General features: G+C 35.4%; 1 protein-coding gene across 1 annotated transcript in view; it reads right to left on the bottom strand.

The window, feature by feature from the left end:
- Positions 1–14,571, bottom strand: part of ATM (ATM serine/threonine kinase) — a 56,150-nt gene that overhangs the window by 21,135 nt on the left and 20,444 nt on the right. Inside the window, exons 30-43 of the mRNA XM_066175793.1 lie at positions 13,406–13,580; positions 11,693–11,857; positions 11,300–11,432; positions 9,293–9,388; positions 8,401–8,572; positions 7,867–8,008; positions 7,049–7,225; positions 6,519–6,687; positions 3,989–4,076; positions 3,482–3,637; positions 2,611–2,719; positions 1,745–1,833; positions 1,547–1,649; positions 354–502 (exon numbers count right to left, since the gene is read on the bottom strand). Of these exons, the coding sequence (XP_066031890.1) occupies positions 354–502; positions 1,547–1,649; positions 1,745–1,833; positions 2,611–2,719; positions 3,482–3,637; positions 3,989–4,076; positions 6,519–6,687; positions 7,049–7,225; positions 7,867–8,008; positions 8,401–8,572; positions 9,293–9,388; positions 11,300–11,432; positions 11,693–11,857; positions 13,406–13,580 (1,923 nt within the window). The remainder of the gene's footprint in view (positions 1–353; positions 503–1,546; positions 1,650–1,744; positions 1,834–2,610; positions 2,720–3,481; positions 3,638–3,988; positions 4,077–6,518; positions 6,688–7,048; positions 7,226–7,866; positions 8,009–8,400; positions 8,573–9,292; positions 9,389–11,299; positions 11,433–11,692; positions 11,858–13,405; positions 13,581–14,571) is intronic.

The following is a 14,571-nucleotide window of genomic DNA, read 5'->3' as shown; positions in this document are numbered from 1 at the left end:
TCATGTCTTATTGAGTAATATTTTCCCTATTTTCTTATAAATTAGATACTAAAAACTACTTATTCCTTCCCTTGTAATTAAGATACAGCTACTATCTGAGTCAAAAATGGAAAACTTCAGTTTAGCATTACGAACAATCAAAAAGAAGAGTCACCTGTGTACAGTTTCCCAAGAAAACAAAAAGTGATAAACCAGACAAGTCTAAGTGAGAAACACTGCTTTTCAATTCAATGATTAAGATGAATTAGGTGACCTGCTTCACAGAAACTATATTCTAATCTTGTCTTTTTTTGCTTGGATCTGACCCCACTGCCTTTTGTTTAAAGAACTAGCAAGAAGATAAGGTGGTTTACTTGACAGAAGAGATGTGGCTCCACTGCATATTCCTCCATGCTGCCTGGTAGCGTATTTCCTGGAGTTCTGCACACCACTCAGTGTTTTCATGTTCCAGCCCTTTTAAGTACATGGAAAGGGTGTGGGAAAGCCCAAAATTCTGCAAAGCCTAGAATTAAGAAAATTACTCAAAATTGATTTTTCTTCTTTATGAAACTAAACTGGTATTTTTTAAGGACTCTGTTTTACTTTTGGAAACAAAGAACCCTTTGCAGGAAAGACAAGACCATAACTATCTCTAAACTCTACACTACATAAGATGAAAACTTTTTAATAAGACTACCAATCACACTATTGATATCTGCAACTCCAGGAAAATTGTTTTGTTACTAATGTGGCTGGCATTCTTTGAAATGAATTTTCACACTGTGCTTCAAATTAACTATCAGCTCACATTTCTCCATGCCGTCATTTCTGGGTGGTAAGTCAAAATTAATTTTACTTCTTAATGAACTGTTTCTCCTGATGAGTATTTGAAAAGATTTCCTATAACTCCTATCTGTTTGAAGGCAAAAATGTCTTTATAACTGTGACCAATTAATCAGATTACATGTCAAGCCACTATGAAGGACAAACACAATGGAATTATAACAGTGATACTAAATAATTTGTGGTAAGAAATTAAAAGTCCCATAGGAAAATTACATGAGGAGAAACATACATACATCTGTGCTACATTATTATTGAACTGGTATAAACATTTTTAGGCTAAAAAGGCAACACATTTTAAGGGTTCAAAATAACATCTATTTTTTTATCTACTGTATCGGAAAAATCATGGTTTCATAACGGAGAGGTTTAAAGAATGAGATAGCAAAAATAACCAATTACATTGCTTTCTATATCCTGTCATTTTATGGGCTGGCCAAAATCTGGAATAATATTGAATATACTTATTTTTAAGTATTTTGCAAAATTCATTACCCATGATGGGGATTATGGGTGAGTGGCAAAAAGACTAAGAACCCTAATGTTTTTAGAACAAATACTGAGTCATCTTACATTACACAGTTTGGATGCCTATGACAATGGACTAGACTTAATGAACAAAGAGATCATTTTCAGCCCTTAAACAATTTTGGACTCACTACAAATGACTCAATGTGATAAATATCACTTCTTACAATAATTTCCTCTTATAAAATAATATTACCTCTATTATTCCTGCCTGGCGAGTAGATGGAGGGAGGCTTGTCTCAAGGTCATATGTCACAAGGGCTTTCCCCCACACTGCTTCATGCTCATATGTTCTTATCCTGTTATAAGTGAAAAAGAAGTTTTCAATTTAAGTTTCTTATTAGTAGATGAAAGCAATGCTTTTAGAGAACATAAGAACATGAGTAAATTATACCGTGCTAATGGTTGTAACATCCTTCCTCCACCACAGCCATAAAGACTGTCAGGTTCTCCAATGCTTCTATAGACGTCCATGAGAAGGTCCTACAACATGCACCATAAAACTAAGAATTACTTTTTTTGGAACCACTTTAAGTTAGTTTTACATATAACATATCAATTTATAAATGTTTTTACAGGTAACACCATTCCTTAATTTTCCTTTATGTAGTATCTGAGCCTGCTATCATGATAGGCAAAAACAAGTTATGCAGTCCAGCCAAACTATTCAGGGCTATTTTCAATGCTAATTTATTTTTAAAAGATCTAGAACTGGACCTTAAGTGGGCTAGTTGAAAAGCAAAAGGCAATAGTACTGAATGAGCATCAGACACACCAGCTAAGCAATGCATCTTAAAAATTACACAAGCACAGTTCTGGAATAATGGACTATGGAAGGAAGTAACTTAGACAAGGCTAGTGGACCAGATTTGATATCTCAAATAAACTTGAGTGAGATAATACGGCTTTGATTTTGATAACTACAACTTCTACATCACTTGCTGATTTTTACTGAACATACATCTGTGATAAAACAAACTGAAAAATATTTGGCTGGCTACCGCCCTGAAGTCAGTTCCTTCAGGAAACTAAGTCTGCTTTGCTGTGATTTAAAACTTCCCAGTTAGTGTTCCAGGTGAATAAATACTCAATTTAACTTGTCTGGAAGGCCACTGAGTTCACTTTGAATTAAAGTATGAGGAAAATTTTTAAAAATATTTTTGAATTCTACTAGATCTATCTTCAGCTCAGATGAAACCCACAGTTAATTGCAATTATACAAGAAGGTTTGCATTCAGATTAGGAAGCACACACAAGTACCTGTAAACCTACGCCAGTTTCTTCTTTACTTTTTTCATTCAAAGTAGTAATAGGTGTTCTTTGACTTTCCTCTTCAAATGTCAAACTCTTAGCTGCTTTAAAAGAAGATCTAAAAGAAATGTTTCAACCAGAAAAGTTAAATGAAAATTCATAGAGAGAACTAAAGAAGTTCTGAGACAGCACTCAAGAAATAAGGGGCACAAACAGTAAATCCAAGACTGTCATATCCCCAGGTTATTCAGTATGGCTCTCCATCAGAATTAGAAAGTGATCAATTGAGCTGGGAATATCAGCATCAAGGGATTTTAACACCAAAGTGTTGGGGTTTTTTTGGAGAACCTGCCCCCACACACCTTTTAATTTCTAATCTTTCATTAAATCAAATTGCTTTTGTGAATGCCTGAAGTGTTCCTTCCTCTGTGAAAGAATAAAAGCAATTAGTTAATGTATGTGCTTACAACCAAATTTCTGTTATATTTTCAATACCTTACAGTGGTTTGTCACAAAACCTAAGCTAGTTCCATATTTTGATCTTGCTAGACCAGGAAACAAAGATAATTGTCTGTTATGGAAGAAAGCTCCTACAGTGATCATTTATCTCTATTCACACAATTCTGGTCATCATTCTGGGGTTTTTCTTCTTCTCTTGATTAACTTCTGGCTGTAATTTAACCAACAGTACTAACAAATGGTTCTGATTACAAGTCAACATGATACTATTTTGAGGCCTGGATCACATTCAAGGACTGGAAATATTTTCCATGTGCATAAAGCTTCCTTGACTTTTCATATAACTAAAACCAAAACATTGCTGGGACTCACAAAACATGATCCATTGAACCAGAAATGCAGGAGACAGCATTCATCCCACCTTTCTTGCTGCTTGTCCCTGTTTAACTTGTCTGCGTAGATCTCTGCGTAGAGCAAGGCTGTGAAGTGAGCAGCACAAGACTGTGCTGCTATAGCAACCTCCAGATAATTCAGATCTAGCCAGAAGCTGTCATCAAAAACTGTACCTGAAACAGATCTGATTAAATAAAGACTTTAATACTGCTGTAACAGACCTTTTCTCTAGCATTAAGCAAAATAAATCCAGTATTAACTATAAAGCTTTCCAAAGGCTTACTTTATCTTAGCCGCTGGAAAACCCATACCACAAGAAGTTTATCAGACAAAAGGGTTTTAGAAAACTCTTTCAGCATAGTTAGAACCCTTTAAGGGTAGCCATATCACTTCTGTAACAAATGCAAGGTCACTACTGTATCTTTTCTTTTAACCAATGTTCTCTACCATGTTCTTTTCTTTAATCTAGAGCACCAACAGATCTTTCAACAGTCACAATTAAATTAGGGCAACATTTTGAAAAGCTTGAATTCACCTTTTTTGTCTTCTCAAGTAATCAACAACAGCAAGCATGGCTCGTCGAGATACTTTATCCAAACTTCTAACATTATGGGTTTCTTGGTCTGGGATGTGTATTTCAAAGGAAAGAAGATAATGAACTTTTGTCATAACATATCCATTTACAAAATAAAAAGGTCTATTTTTCAGTCAAGAAAATAACTAAAAACTTCCTTGAACTTCATTTCCAAAATTAAATTAATAGTTTGTCACAAAAAGTATTTATTTTCCTTACATGATGCTATTAACATCATAGTAGTTTATTCCACAATTTTATGAAATTATCTTTGTATTATTAGTTTATGGATTCTATTTTTTCTTACAGTATTCAGAAATGAACTAACATCACTGTAAAAAGCTCTGTAACAGACCTCTCCCATTAGGCTTCTGCCATATAAGTAATTCCTAAGTCACAGAAATACTTCTTATTAAATTACTTTACTGCAGATTTTAGAGTGCGTATGGTGACACAAAACCTCCTACTTTCCATACACAGGCACATACTTTCAAAGAATCTGTGTGCTGCTTCTGGATTAAAATAAAAATCAGATGGCTGATCAGGTTATATTCTGGTGATTTGGTTATTAACAACTTCTTTGCTCTTTGACCAATTTAAAATTGGTCATTTTTAAATTACCAATTACAAGAAGCAAGAAATAGGGAGCACAGAAGCAAAGGCTTGATCACTACAACATTAGAGTAAGATGCAGAAGTAGCAATTTCCCCTAAAGAAAGCAAAGTCCACATTAAAAAGTATCTGGACATTTTGCATGTTTCAACCAACAGAAATAAACCTGTTCAGAAGCATTTAACTCTCCCATGTCAAACTGCTTGGTTTTTTGAAGTTTGGATCCTGATGGATTGGAGTGAAATTTATCTAGGTTTTCTAGGAGGAGCTTTCTCCTGGTTTTCACAGGTCAACAGTTTCTACCTGAAGAAGCAGCTAGTTTCAAAGCAAATAATTAAAAGTTTTGCTTCAAATAAGGATGTTCTATGACTCCAGTTTTGGAATTAACATATCTTTGCTCTCCAGTTTAACCACCTCCAGTTTATCTGTAAACAATCACTAGTATAATGACCTGTGTGCCTCTTCATGTTTGGTTTTGGGTTTTTTTTCTTCTTACCAGGTCAGTTTTCCATCTGGAGAACTCCATTTAAAGCTTCTATATGTTCATTTTTTGTGTTTTTTTTTGCTTTGTTTTGTTTGGTTGGGTTTTTGTTTGGTTTGTTGTTTGTTTGTGGTTTTTTGTTGGGGTTTTTTGTTTGTTTTTGTTTTTTGTTTTTTGGATTTTTTTTGTTCATTTCCTCAGTATGTATCCCTTGCATAGAATTCTTTTTGGGAAGAATTTCTTCACAGAAAGGGTGATTATATATTGGAATGGGCTGCCCAGGGAGGTGGTGGAGTAACTGTTCCTGGAGGTGTTTGAGGAAAGGCTGGACATGACACTCAGTGTCATGGTGTAGTTGACATGGTGGTGTTCAGCCACAAGTTGGACTCAATGATCTCAGAGGTCTTTTCCAAACTAAGTGATTGTGGTTCTGTGAATCAGTGTTTGAAGGGGCCTCTATCATTTGCTCACTGGCACCATTCAACAATCTGCAAGTTTATAAAACTTGGAAAAATCCCTTCATAGTTTTTGTAGAATATTTTAGGTTGCTCTGTACATCTCAGCATAAATTTGTGAGTTGTAAAAAGAGCTTGTTAACTGAATTCAAAAATGTGAAAGAATACTGCTCTGGTCTTTCAATCCTCAAAAAGTACCATAAAATACACCTAGCATCATTAGAGTTATTTAGACCTCTCTCAGTAAAAACCCCAATACTGGGCGCTCCTCTTCCTCTCTGGCAACCTGAGGCTTGCTTGACTTGCCTGTAAAAGGACTGCAAAACATTGTACAGACTCTTTCCTTTAGTGATTTGCTAATGAAGAAGGGAGTTAGAAGACACAGCACAGTGGCTACTGCAAAAAAAAAAACAGAACCCAAACCAAAAAACTGAAAAACCACCTACCCTGACCTGAAGTTACTGTATTTATTTCAACTCTTGGAAAAAAGTGCACGTACCATGCAAAGATCTTTTTACACAGGTTTCTGCTACCTTCAACTATAATCTAATTGGAAAGGACATGAACAGTTTGATAAATGGTGCTTTTCTTTAAAATGAACTTGCAGCCTTTATCATACTCTGCTGCAGTTCTTTTGGTTACAACTTCCTTTTATTTTGCTGGAATGGAACAGGTCTTCTGAATGTATAGGAAGACCATTATCAATATTAGGCTGTAGTTAAAGTAAGGGTTAGTCTTCTCCAAAGAGAAAATTCAGGTGAAAACTACTTTTTATTGCTCTTGTTTAAGATATTACTGGTATCTCCATTGAAAAAGATCACTTGGGAAGAAGCTTTTAAGTCCTGCCTGCCTACAAGTGCACATCATACATTTAATACCAGAAAATATTTTTTTCACAACCAGAATCCCTCTTTTAGCTGAAACAAAAATATTTTGGCGTTACCTGAATCAGAATTTGGAGTAGACCAACTGGATGAGGCAAATTTGCAACAGGCTGTAAAAAACTTCTGGATATGAAGTGACAAAAGATTTCTCCGAGATTCATCTGAGTCATGAAGAAGAATATCATGAATCAGGTATGGCAGCAAAGTTTGACACAAGTCTGTTTTCACCTAGAAAGCAATAAAGCACAGCAGCTGCTAAGAAAGAAATGCTTTTTGGTTATCTTTCTCAGGTTACAACCAAACTCACAATTGCCCAAACAAACATGAAATGCATGAGAAAGAACACGCAAACCACTCAACAGGGCTATGCTGACATTCACTTAAAGCAGCCATATAAAGTTCACCTATGTTTGCAATTATCTCTCAAATCCTGTATTTTGAGAGTATATTTTATGAGTACCTGCAATACATGATCACAAAGGCCCTGAATTATTTAATGGCAGAAATTACTACTTGCTATCAAGATAAATAATGGTATTTTTTGTGCATCACAGCACACAGACACGTACAAATGTATGATTTAGCTCACCTCACACAGTGGCTTCATTAACTGGAGAACTTCATTTTTCACACCTCCACTGTCCAGTATTGAACTAGTCAGGTGCTTGATCCAGGTCTCATGACTTTCTCCCAGAGGAATCCACAGGTTTGTGTCATCCAATCTTTCTAAAGGAGCCTCCGTATCATCAGCAGATACTACAGGAAACTACAAGGAAAATATACATATTGCAAATATTTAAAAAATTCTATGGCATTTTAAAAAGCCATACTGCAATGTACACACATTAAAACATATTAACTATTACTGGTCCTTCAGTTGATTAACAATATCAATTTTGTTCATGCAAATGTAAAGTCTTCCAAGGAAATCTGAAAGTATTAAAAATAAAATTTTACTGGTAGCATTAATAAGGTGATACTAGGCATCACATTTAATTTACAAATAGAAAGATTGAAAATTAGGAAATATCTGACTTATGGTTAATTATGCACATTTTTCTGGCTTGTTTTCCACCATTTGTTGCATCAAATAGCACTGGAATCCTGAGAAAGAATGTATTACATTATTGATTAGGTAATCAAAAACTGTCTGTCTAAATGAAAGCATACAACTTTCTGATGTCAAATTAGTTAGTAATTTCCTACATGAAGGGAAAGCTGCAACTGTTAAAACAGAAACGAGAAACAGACATACAAAAGCAATCAGATTTGCAATTGTATTGATGCCAAATTTGGCATTTATCAAAGCCTACCTCAAATATATTTTCAAACTCAATTTTTTAAAAAGATAGCTATTCCTTTTTTTTCTACTCCCTATGCCTTGTATATAAGGTGCATCAGAAGTACCTTTCTCTTAGATGTTCTGAAAGGCTGTAGATAGATTAACATGGGATCAGCTTTATTTTTATAAACTTCCCAAAATTCATTGCCAGACTTGGTGGCTAGAATGTTTTTCAAACAGGAAACAGCAGCAGCTCTAACATCAATACTGAAAAAAGAACATACACAACATTGTTATCATTAATTTCATTCAGGTTTTTGATTTTCAAAATCATACTTCCAAGTACACAAGATAAATAATTCCACAGCCTATGGTGTCATTGCATATTTTACTATAAAACAAAGCCAGAGTATTCACTCCACAGCACTGCTATCCTCCACAGCACAGAGGGGACTCTCTGGTTTACATACTACTACAGAATTTCTAGGAAACATCTAAGACTGACTGGGTGAATCTGAACCTTGGAGAAGCACATGGTTGGATACTAACAGGTCCAACCTTTCTAGCACTTTCATAGACTTGCTCTGAGGTGATCTGAACAACATAGAACTTAATGGCTCCTATTTTGCTGAGTTAACTAAATAAATAAGCATACTCACCAATTATCTGTTAAAGCAGTGTTTATTTGAACTAACATTATGAAGACACACTGAAGTTTTCTATCTTCAAGTAAATCTGCTGCTCTAGAATCCAGTGCATTTTCAGCACGCTGAAGAGCTGTGGTGGAGAAATCCATGGGACCTATTTCTCCCAAGCAACTTCCAACAGCCTCTGCAAAAGCATGTAATTTTATAGTCTTTCTGTAGTCTTATGCACTCTATAACAAGGTCTCACTCAACTTTTAAAACTGAGAGTGTTATGGGGTAAAAAGCAGCAAATATTTATAAATAATCACTAAGGAGCTTTAAGATTAAAATTGGTGAACAAATTAAAACACGTGAACAAATTTTGCAACTTAAGCCTCATAAATATTAAAGTTATGCTTTTAACTTCATTTTCTAGGAGTGCCTATGGCTTTGAATTTTCCAGTTTATATCAGATATGTATTTTATGTTTGCTCCTGCCAGAAACTGGCAAATGGAAAAGGTCAGAATCACTCATTTTCTATCCCTAAAGGGTATGGTAAATACAAACAGTAGCCCGTGTGAGCCCAAACAGTAGACAGCAAACTCAGAAAAATTAATCTACATTTTACATAAAAAAGTGTATCAATGTGTCCCTCATTTACTTTCCAGGCAAAGTATGTTATTAAAACACACAACTACTGAAAAAAGATAAAGCAAAACAAAACTGACCTTGAAAATAATTTTTAACAAGGGATGTTAAATGTTCACCAGAAAGAAAAAAATCTATTTCCCTGCTCTTTCCTTCATACTCTGCAGATGTGTTGAAGTGGGAAGCACAGTGGGAAGTAACACTGAGAACAACCACAGTTTCAGCCTTGTGTTTGCAGTGACAGCCCTAATTAGCCTGTGGGACTATTTAACTTACCCAGCACTGCTTTTTCTCCTGTGTGGTTAACTGCCATCTTGGACAGCTGCAGTAAACTCACCACCAGTTTCACTACCACAGAATCTTCTGGCTTTTCTATCATTCAGAAAGAAAAACAGATGCCAAGCATGTCAGTATATTCGTAATGTGAAGGTATTAGAAGAAAACATTCCTTCAGTATCTTCTACCTACAAATGTCAATATGCATTATTAATGTTGAAGCAAGATGGTATTAAACAGTACATCAACCAAATTACTGATTTTTCTTATTCATCATAGCTTGGAAAAATGTCTGTGCATTTGAATAAGACAAAGAATCCCCCAAACTAGAATGCACCTATGTTATTATTTTCAGTGTTTTGATGCAAAATTAATAAAAATACATGAAGTATTAGCATAAGTTGGTATAAGAATGCTATTTGAAATAGTGAACTCATACTATGTGGTTCCACTATCAGCCCTTAAGCTAATGTTATCATTCTGTTCTAAATCTGAACCCTCAAATACCTCAAAATTAGGCTTTCTGTTAGGAATTTTTAAGAATTTTATTAGCTTTCAGTTGCCAAACTAACTTTGCCAAGTTACAAACTCTCAAGATGGGTATTTCCTTACATATTTGCTCCCTGCCTGAGGTCTTTTTTTAAAATAAACATTCCAAACAAAATGGTCTAGGAAAAAATATGATGATCTGCCTGTGTAAGGAATTAAAAAACACCAAGAAAGCAGTACTTTTAAAAAAAGTACTGATTGGAGTACAAACCTGGAATCAGACTTTATGCTTGTTGACATCTTTAGAAAAATGAATACATAGAATAATATATTTGTAAGTGCTAAACAGAATTTTATTATAAGGCAAAAGCAAGGCAATAAGGCCATCAAGCTTGCCAGCTGATCTCCAGCAAAGCAAGAGGAAGTACTTCTCAGGTTTTGCCTGAGCACATCTTCATACCTAATAATCTCTATTAAATATGTCCAACTCCTTCTAAGGTGAGTTATATTGTTAATCTCCATAGTAAGCAGTAGTAAGTGCCATAGTGAATATATTTTGAAGAAATCACATGGTTTTTCTTGTATACCTGCTCCTAGATTATTTAATCTGTTCTTGTACTGTGATAAAAGTGGTAAGTACTCCCTACCATGCTTCATCATTCCATTCACTGGTTCATACAGCTCCATCTATTCCTATTCAATCTCTTTTCTAACCTCACAAGGCTCTATTCTGATGGAAGTTGTTCCACACAAGTTTGTTGCCCTTTCACTAACTCTGTTCAAAGACAGCTATTTGTAAAATTGTAAATGATACACAGGATGTGGGGGCCAAAATGCACTTGCATCATGGCATTGCAACATTACAATTCTTATCCAAATTTTACTTTGAACTTGTTCACAATTAATCACATCATCTCTTTTTATCTTCCTGTCCTGCACACAAGCTGATGAAGACTCAGTGTAGAGGAGAAAAGTGAAATGGTCTGGAACAGTTATCTGAAAACCAAGCTAGGAAGGAACTGAGTCTGGACTGAGGGCTGAAACACAATCCTAGCATGTGTCAAAATTCAACTGAAAAAAATCCTACTATTTATTCTGAGAGTTTTACTTTCTAACATACCTTCATTAAATTGAAGCTTCCTTTCATTTAAAAGAATAGGGAGATTCATATACAAGAAAACGCATTAAGCAACCACAAATCAATATACTTCTACATTATCCTGGTCACTCACAGTCATATATGCCCAATGCCCAAAGCTGGAAGGGTGTTTTATCCTCTCTGACATGTAACACCTCACCTATCTATCTATAATGCACTTGGCTAAAGATACTTTTGATGTTGCATGAATCATAAATGTCAATTTACTCTGCATGTCAAATTTTAACATCATTACATTGTTAAACATACAAAAACCAAGACAAAAATAAAACATTCTATGTCAGATTAGAATAGGGTACATCACTGAACACCTAAAACCAGGTAGGAAAGAAATAAAACACATAATCAGATATCAGTACCCTGGATAATTTTCAGGAGATCCTTCATCTGATCTTTATATTGTTCCAACTTTTTGCGTAAATCATACAGTCCTTCAAGCCGTGTTAAGGGCAGTGAATCACAAACCCCAACTGAGAGAAAGTGATTGATTTCCTGCAAAACAACACTGCATTAAGCACATACGGCATACAAATAAAGGCTTTAGGTAAAGAAATGACTCTCAGCAAGTTCACAATGTGGATGCAAAGTAAAAATGGAGACCTACAAGTATCTCTGTGGCTGAAACTAGCGATAAAAAGAATCCATATGTCTCACTTAAACTATAGTTAGAAAATTACTCTTCTGTGGAAGGAAGAGTATTTTTGCATTACAAAAACCACTATGCTGTGAGATGCATTTGAAAATGTAATTACCTCCAAAAGAGAATATGGTCCTTTACTGTATTTGATTTTCTGTTGAGTTGCTCGCAAATCTTTAAAAGCTGGGTATTCAGGAAAAGGATCTAAGCACTTGATTGCTTGGTACAGACTTTCATTATCTTTATTATCTATCACCAGGTACTTCAACAAGCATAGGACCTGAAGATAAAAAGTAAATGAAAACCAAAAAAGACAGAGGAACATTTTTGAGCCCTGAGTATTTCTTACTTGGGTTATAAAGTTTGTATTTCTGTAGGTTTCATTAAACTGGTAAAATAATTTATTTTCACTGTTAAAAGCTGTAAGATGTTCAGGGGCTTGGGGAAATCACAGATATATTCTAAAATAATGGGGCATTTTTGCTCTTCCTCCTCCCAAATAGAAATCAAAGCTTTTACTATCCCAGCCTGCAGTTTTGTTCTGTCTTTTGATGAAACTGATTTCAAATACTGGCCAATATAATCTCTATGATATTTACAATGATTTAACAACACACTGCACCCAAGTAATTCTGGTGTTATTAGATCTTTACTGCTCTCACTAAAGTGCTAAAATTTGGAATTTAGACAAACGCCTATATATCACACCTCACTACCCAAATCACCGACTCCTGGCAGAATTTGTATAACAACATACCTACAACTTGAATAAATGTCAAAGAGGTACCATACTTTCTTTGGAAAAACACTGCTTTTATGCTTTACTTAAAAGTCAATGCAACTGGATATTGAATCCAAGCACCTTTGAGGTGTTTTAAATCTAAATGATAAGGGGTTTTCATTTGAAGACTTGTATCTACCTGAAAATTATCAACTAGCCTCCATTCAATGCTAGAAAAAAAAATAAAAAAAGAAGAAACCGAAAAGTGATCACTAGAGGGTGGGCATCCCTGCAGGAGCATGATACAAGAAGGTTTCACATTTGACATCAGTTCCAACTAAGAGAAATTTCTGTCCTGTCCACTTTGTTCCTGCCCAGGGACACAGTGATACGTGGCCTTTGCAGAAGTGCATGTGCAACTGTTTACACAGACATATTGTAAATCTGACCACAACCACAAAGCTGTGAAACAAGATTGCCAGGTTATTTTCAGCTGGGTCAGCACAGCCCTGGAAGTATGAGGAGGAGGACAGTGTAGGGCTATAGTGCAACCAGGCAGATGCCTACAGCACAGTGGAATCAGATTAAGCCAGAAGGCAACGTGAGGACTGAAGTGCAACAGGCATGCTCTTCTCCCCTACAGCTACTAATTTTAAGTCTCTGAATCCTCTTGTATTTTCACCCCCAGCAGAATGCACATAAAAAGCAACACCAGAGGGGAAACAATACTTGTCACACGACAGAAACTGCTTTGTTTCCTTTTTAAGGCCTATGTGCTACTGAAAATCTATTCTCTGCACACATTTCCTCTTTGTCCTTTAAACACCTTCTTGTACCAAAGGTCTTCATCATATTTCCCATTAAATCATCCACAGAGTTTTTTGAGGAGTTGCTTAGCTAAACTGATGTGCTATTTAGCAAAACAGTAGTACCAAAAGTGAAGCTGCATTTATTAAAGGCATAGCATTACATTCAAAATAATAGTTTTTATATAAATCTCCAAAGCATAAGAATAAAAACTGAACCGGAGTATAGACAGAGCCTTAAGAACAGTGAACATGAACTGGAAATCTAACAGGTAAGGACTAAGCAGCATCACAAAACTACCTGTTCCTGAATCTGAAACTGGTCCATGGCAAGAGGTATCAGGGTTCCTACAATAACATGAAGGTGGGTCTCCAGAGCATCACTGCAACACGTAATTGCTGTGTGGCACACAAGATGCAGGAGATCACAGCAGAGCGAGAAGCTGCGTGTAGAGATGTCTCTGACTATGATGGCTCTGTCAGAGGAAACAAAGGGAAATTACAGATTTGTCACTGTCACAAATTGTCCCTGTCTCGAGTATCAACATTTTATACATCAGGGAATAATATGGGAAAAAGAAAAGAAAACCAGGACAAATTGATTCTAAACTTTAAAATGTATCCACCTGATGAATCAGCTCTAAAGACTTAGTTCACGAGACAAACTGAAACACAGTGAATGTGACTGATCACTTTAGAAAATGGAATAAAATCTTGTTAAAAAATATATATACCATAAAGGAAAAAAAAAATCCACAAAAGGGTTTAGATTATTATTTGTCAGGACAATCTTGACAGAAGTAGAAAAAAATGGAAAACACGCTCTCTGAATCCTCCTTTATCTAAAATGACAATTAGTTTAAAAAAATAAGCTTATAAAGGACACCTGGAGATTATCTAGTCCAGCTCCCTCCTTGAAGCACAGTCAGCTTCAAATTCAGATGAGGTTCTCAGGGTTTTGTTGAGCTGAATTCTGAGGTCCCTCTGAAAGGAAGCATTGCTCTCCAGTTCAGTGTTCAACATAACAATAATGCCGTAACAATGGCATTTACTATAAAATCCACACAACTCTTCAACATCTCAGGGTATGAAATGCTCCAAACCAGCCAAGGAATCAACTGATACGTAAACTCAGAGACATTTAGGCTAATAAATACCTGGGAAACCCAAAGTTAAAGCTCAAGTAAGAAAATATCGTCTTATGTAAAAGGTAAGAATCCTGCTTAAATTTTAATCTAATGAAGGACCAGTTTTCTCATCTCAAGGCAAGCTAAGATAAAGTGTACCAATTCTCACTTTCCTATAGGCACTTAGTGGTGAGAATGTAAATGTGAACACTCTCATTAACTCAATAAGCACATTTTGACATGTGCTTACTTTGCACTTAACTGCACATTTTGAATTTTTCTTCCATATGCTTTAAATTCCTAAACACCCTGTCATCAAAATCTCCTAACACTGCTTATT

This window comes from Chamaea fasciata, unplaced genomic scaffold (assembly GCF_029207755.1).
Source record: "Chamaea fasciata isolate MVZ Bird 193981 ecotype frontalis unplaced genomic scaffold, bChaFas1.0.hap1 SCAF_2, whole genome shotgun sequence".
In the NCBI taxonomy this organism is placed as follows: domain Eukaryota; kingdom Metazoa; phylum Chordata; class Aves; order Passeriformes; family Sylviidae; genus Chamaea; species Chamaea fasciata.
This window is presented reverse-complemented; position numbering and strand designations above follow the sequence as displayed.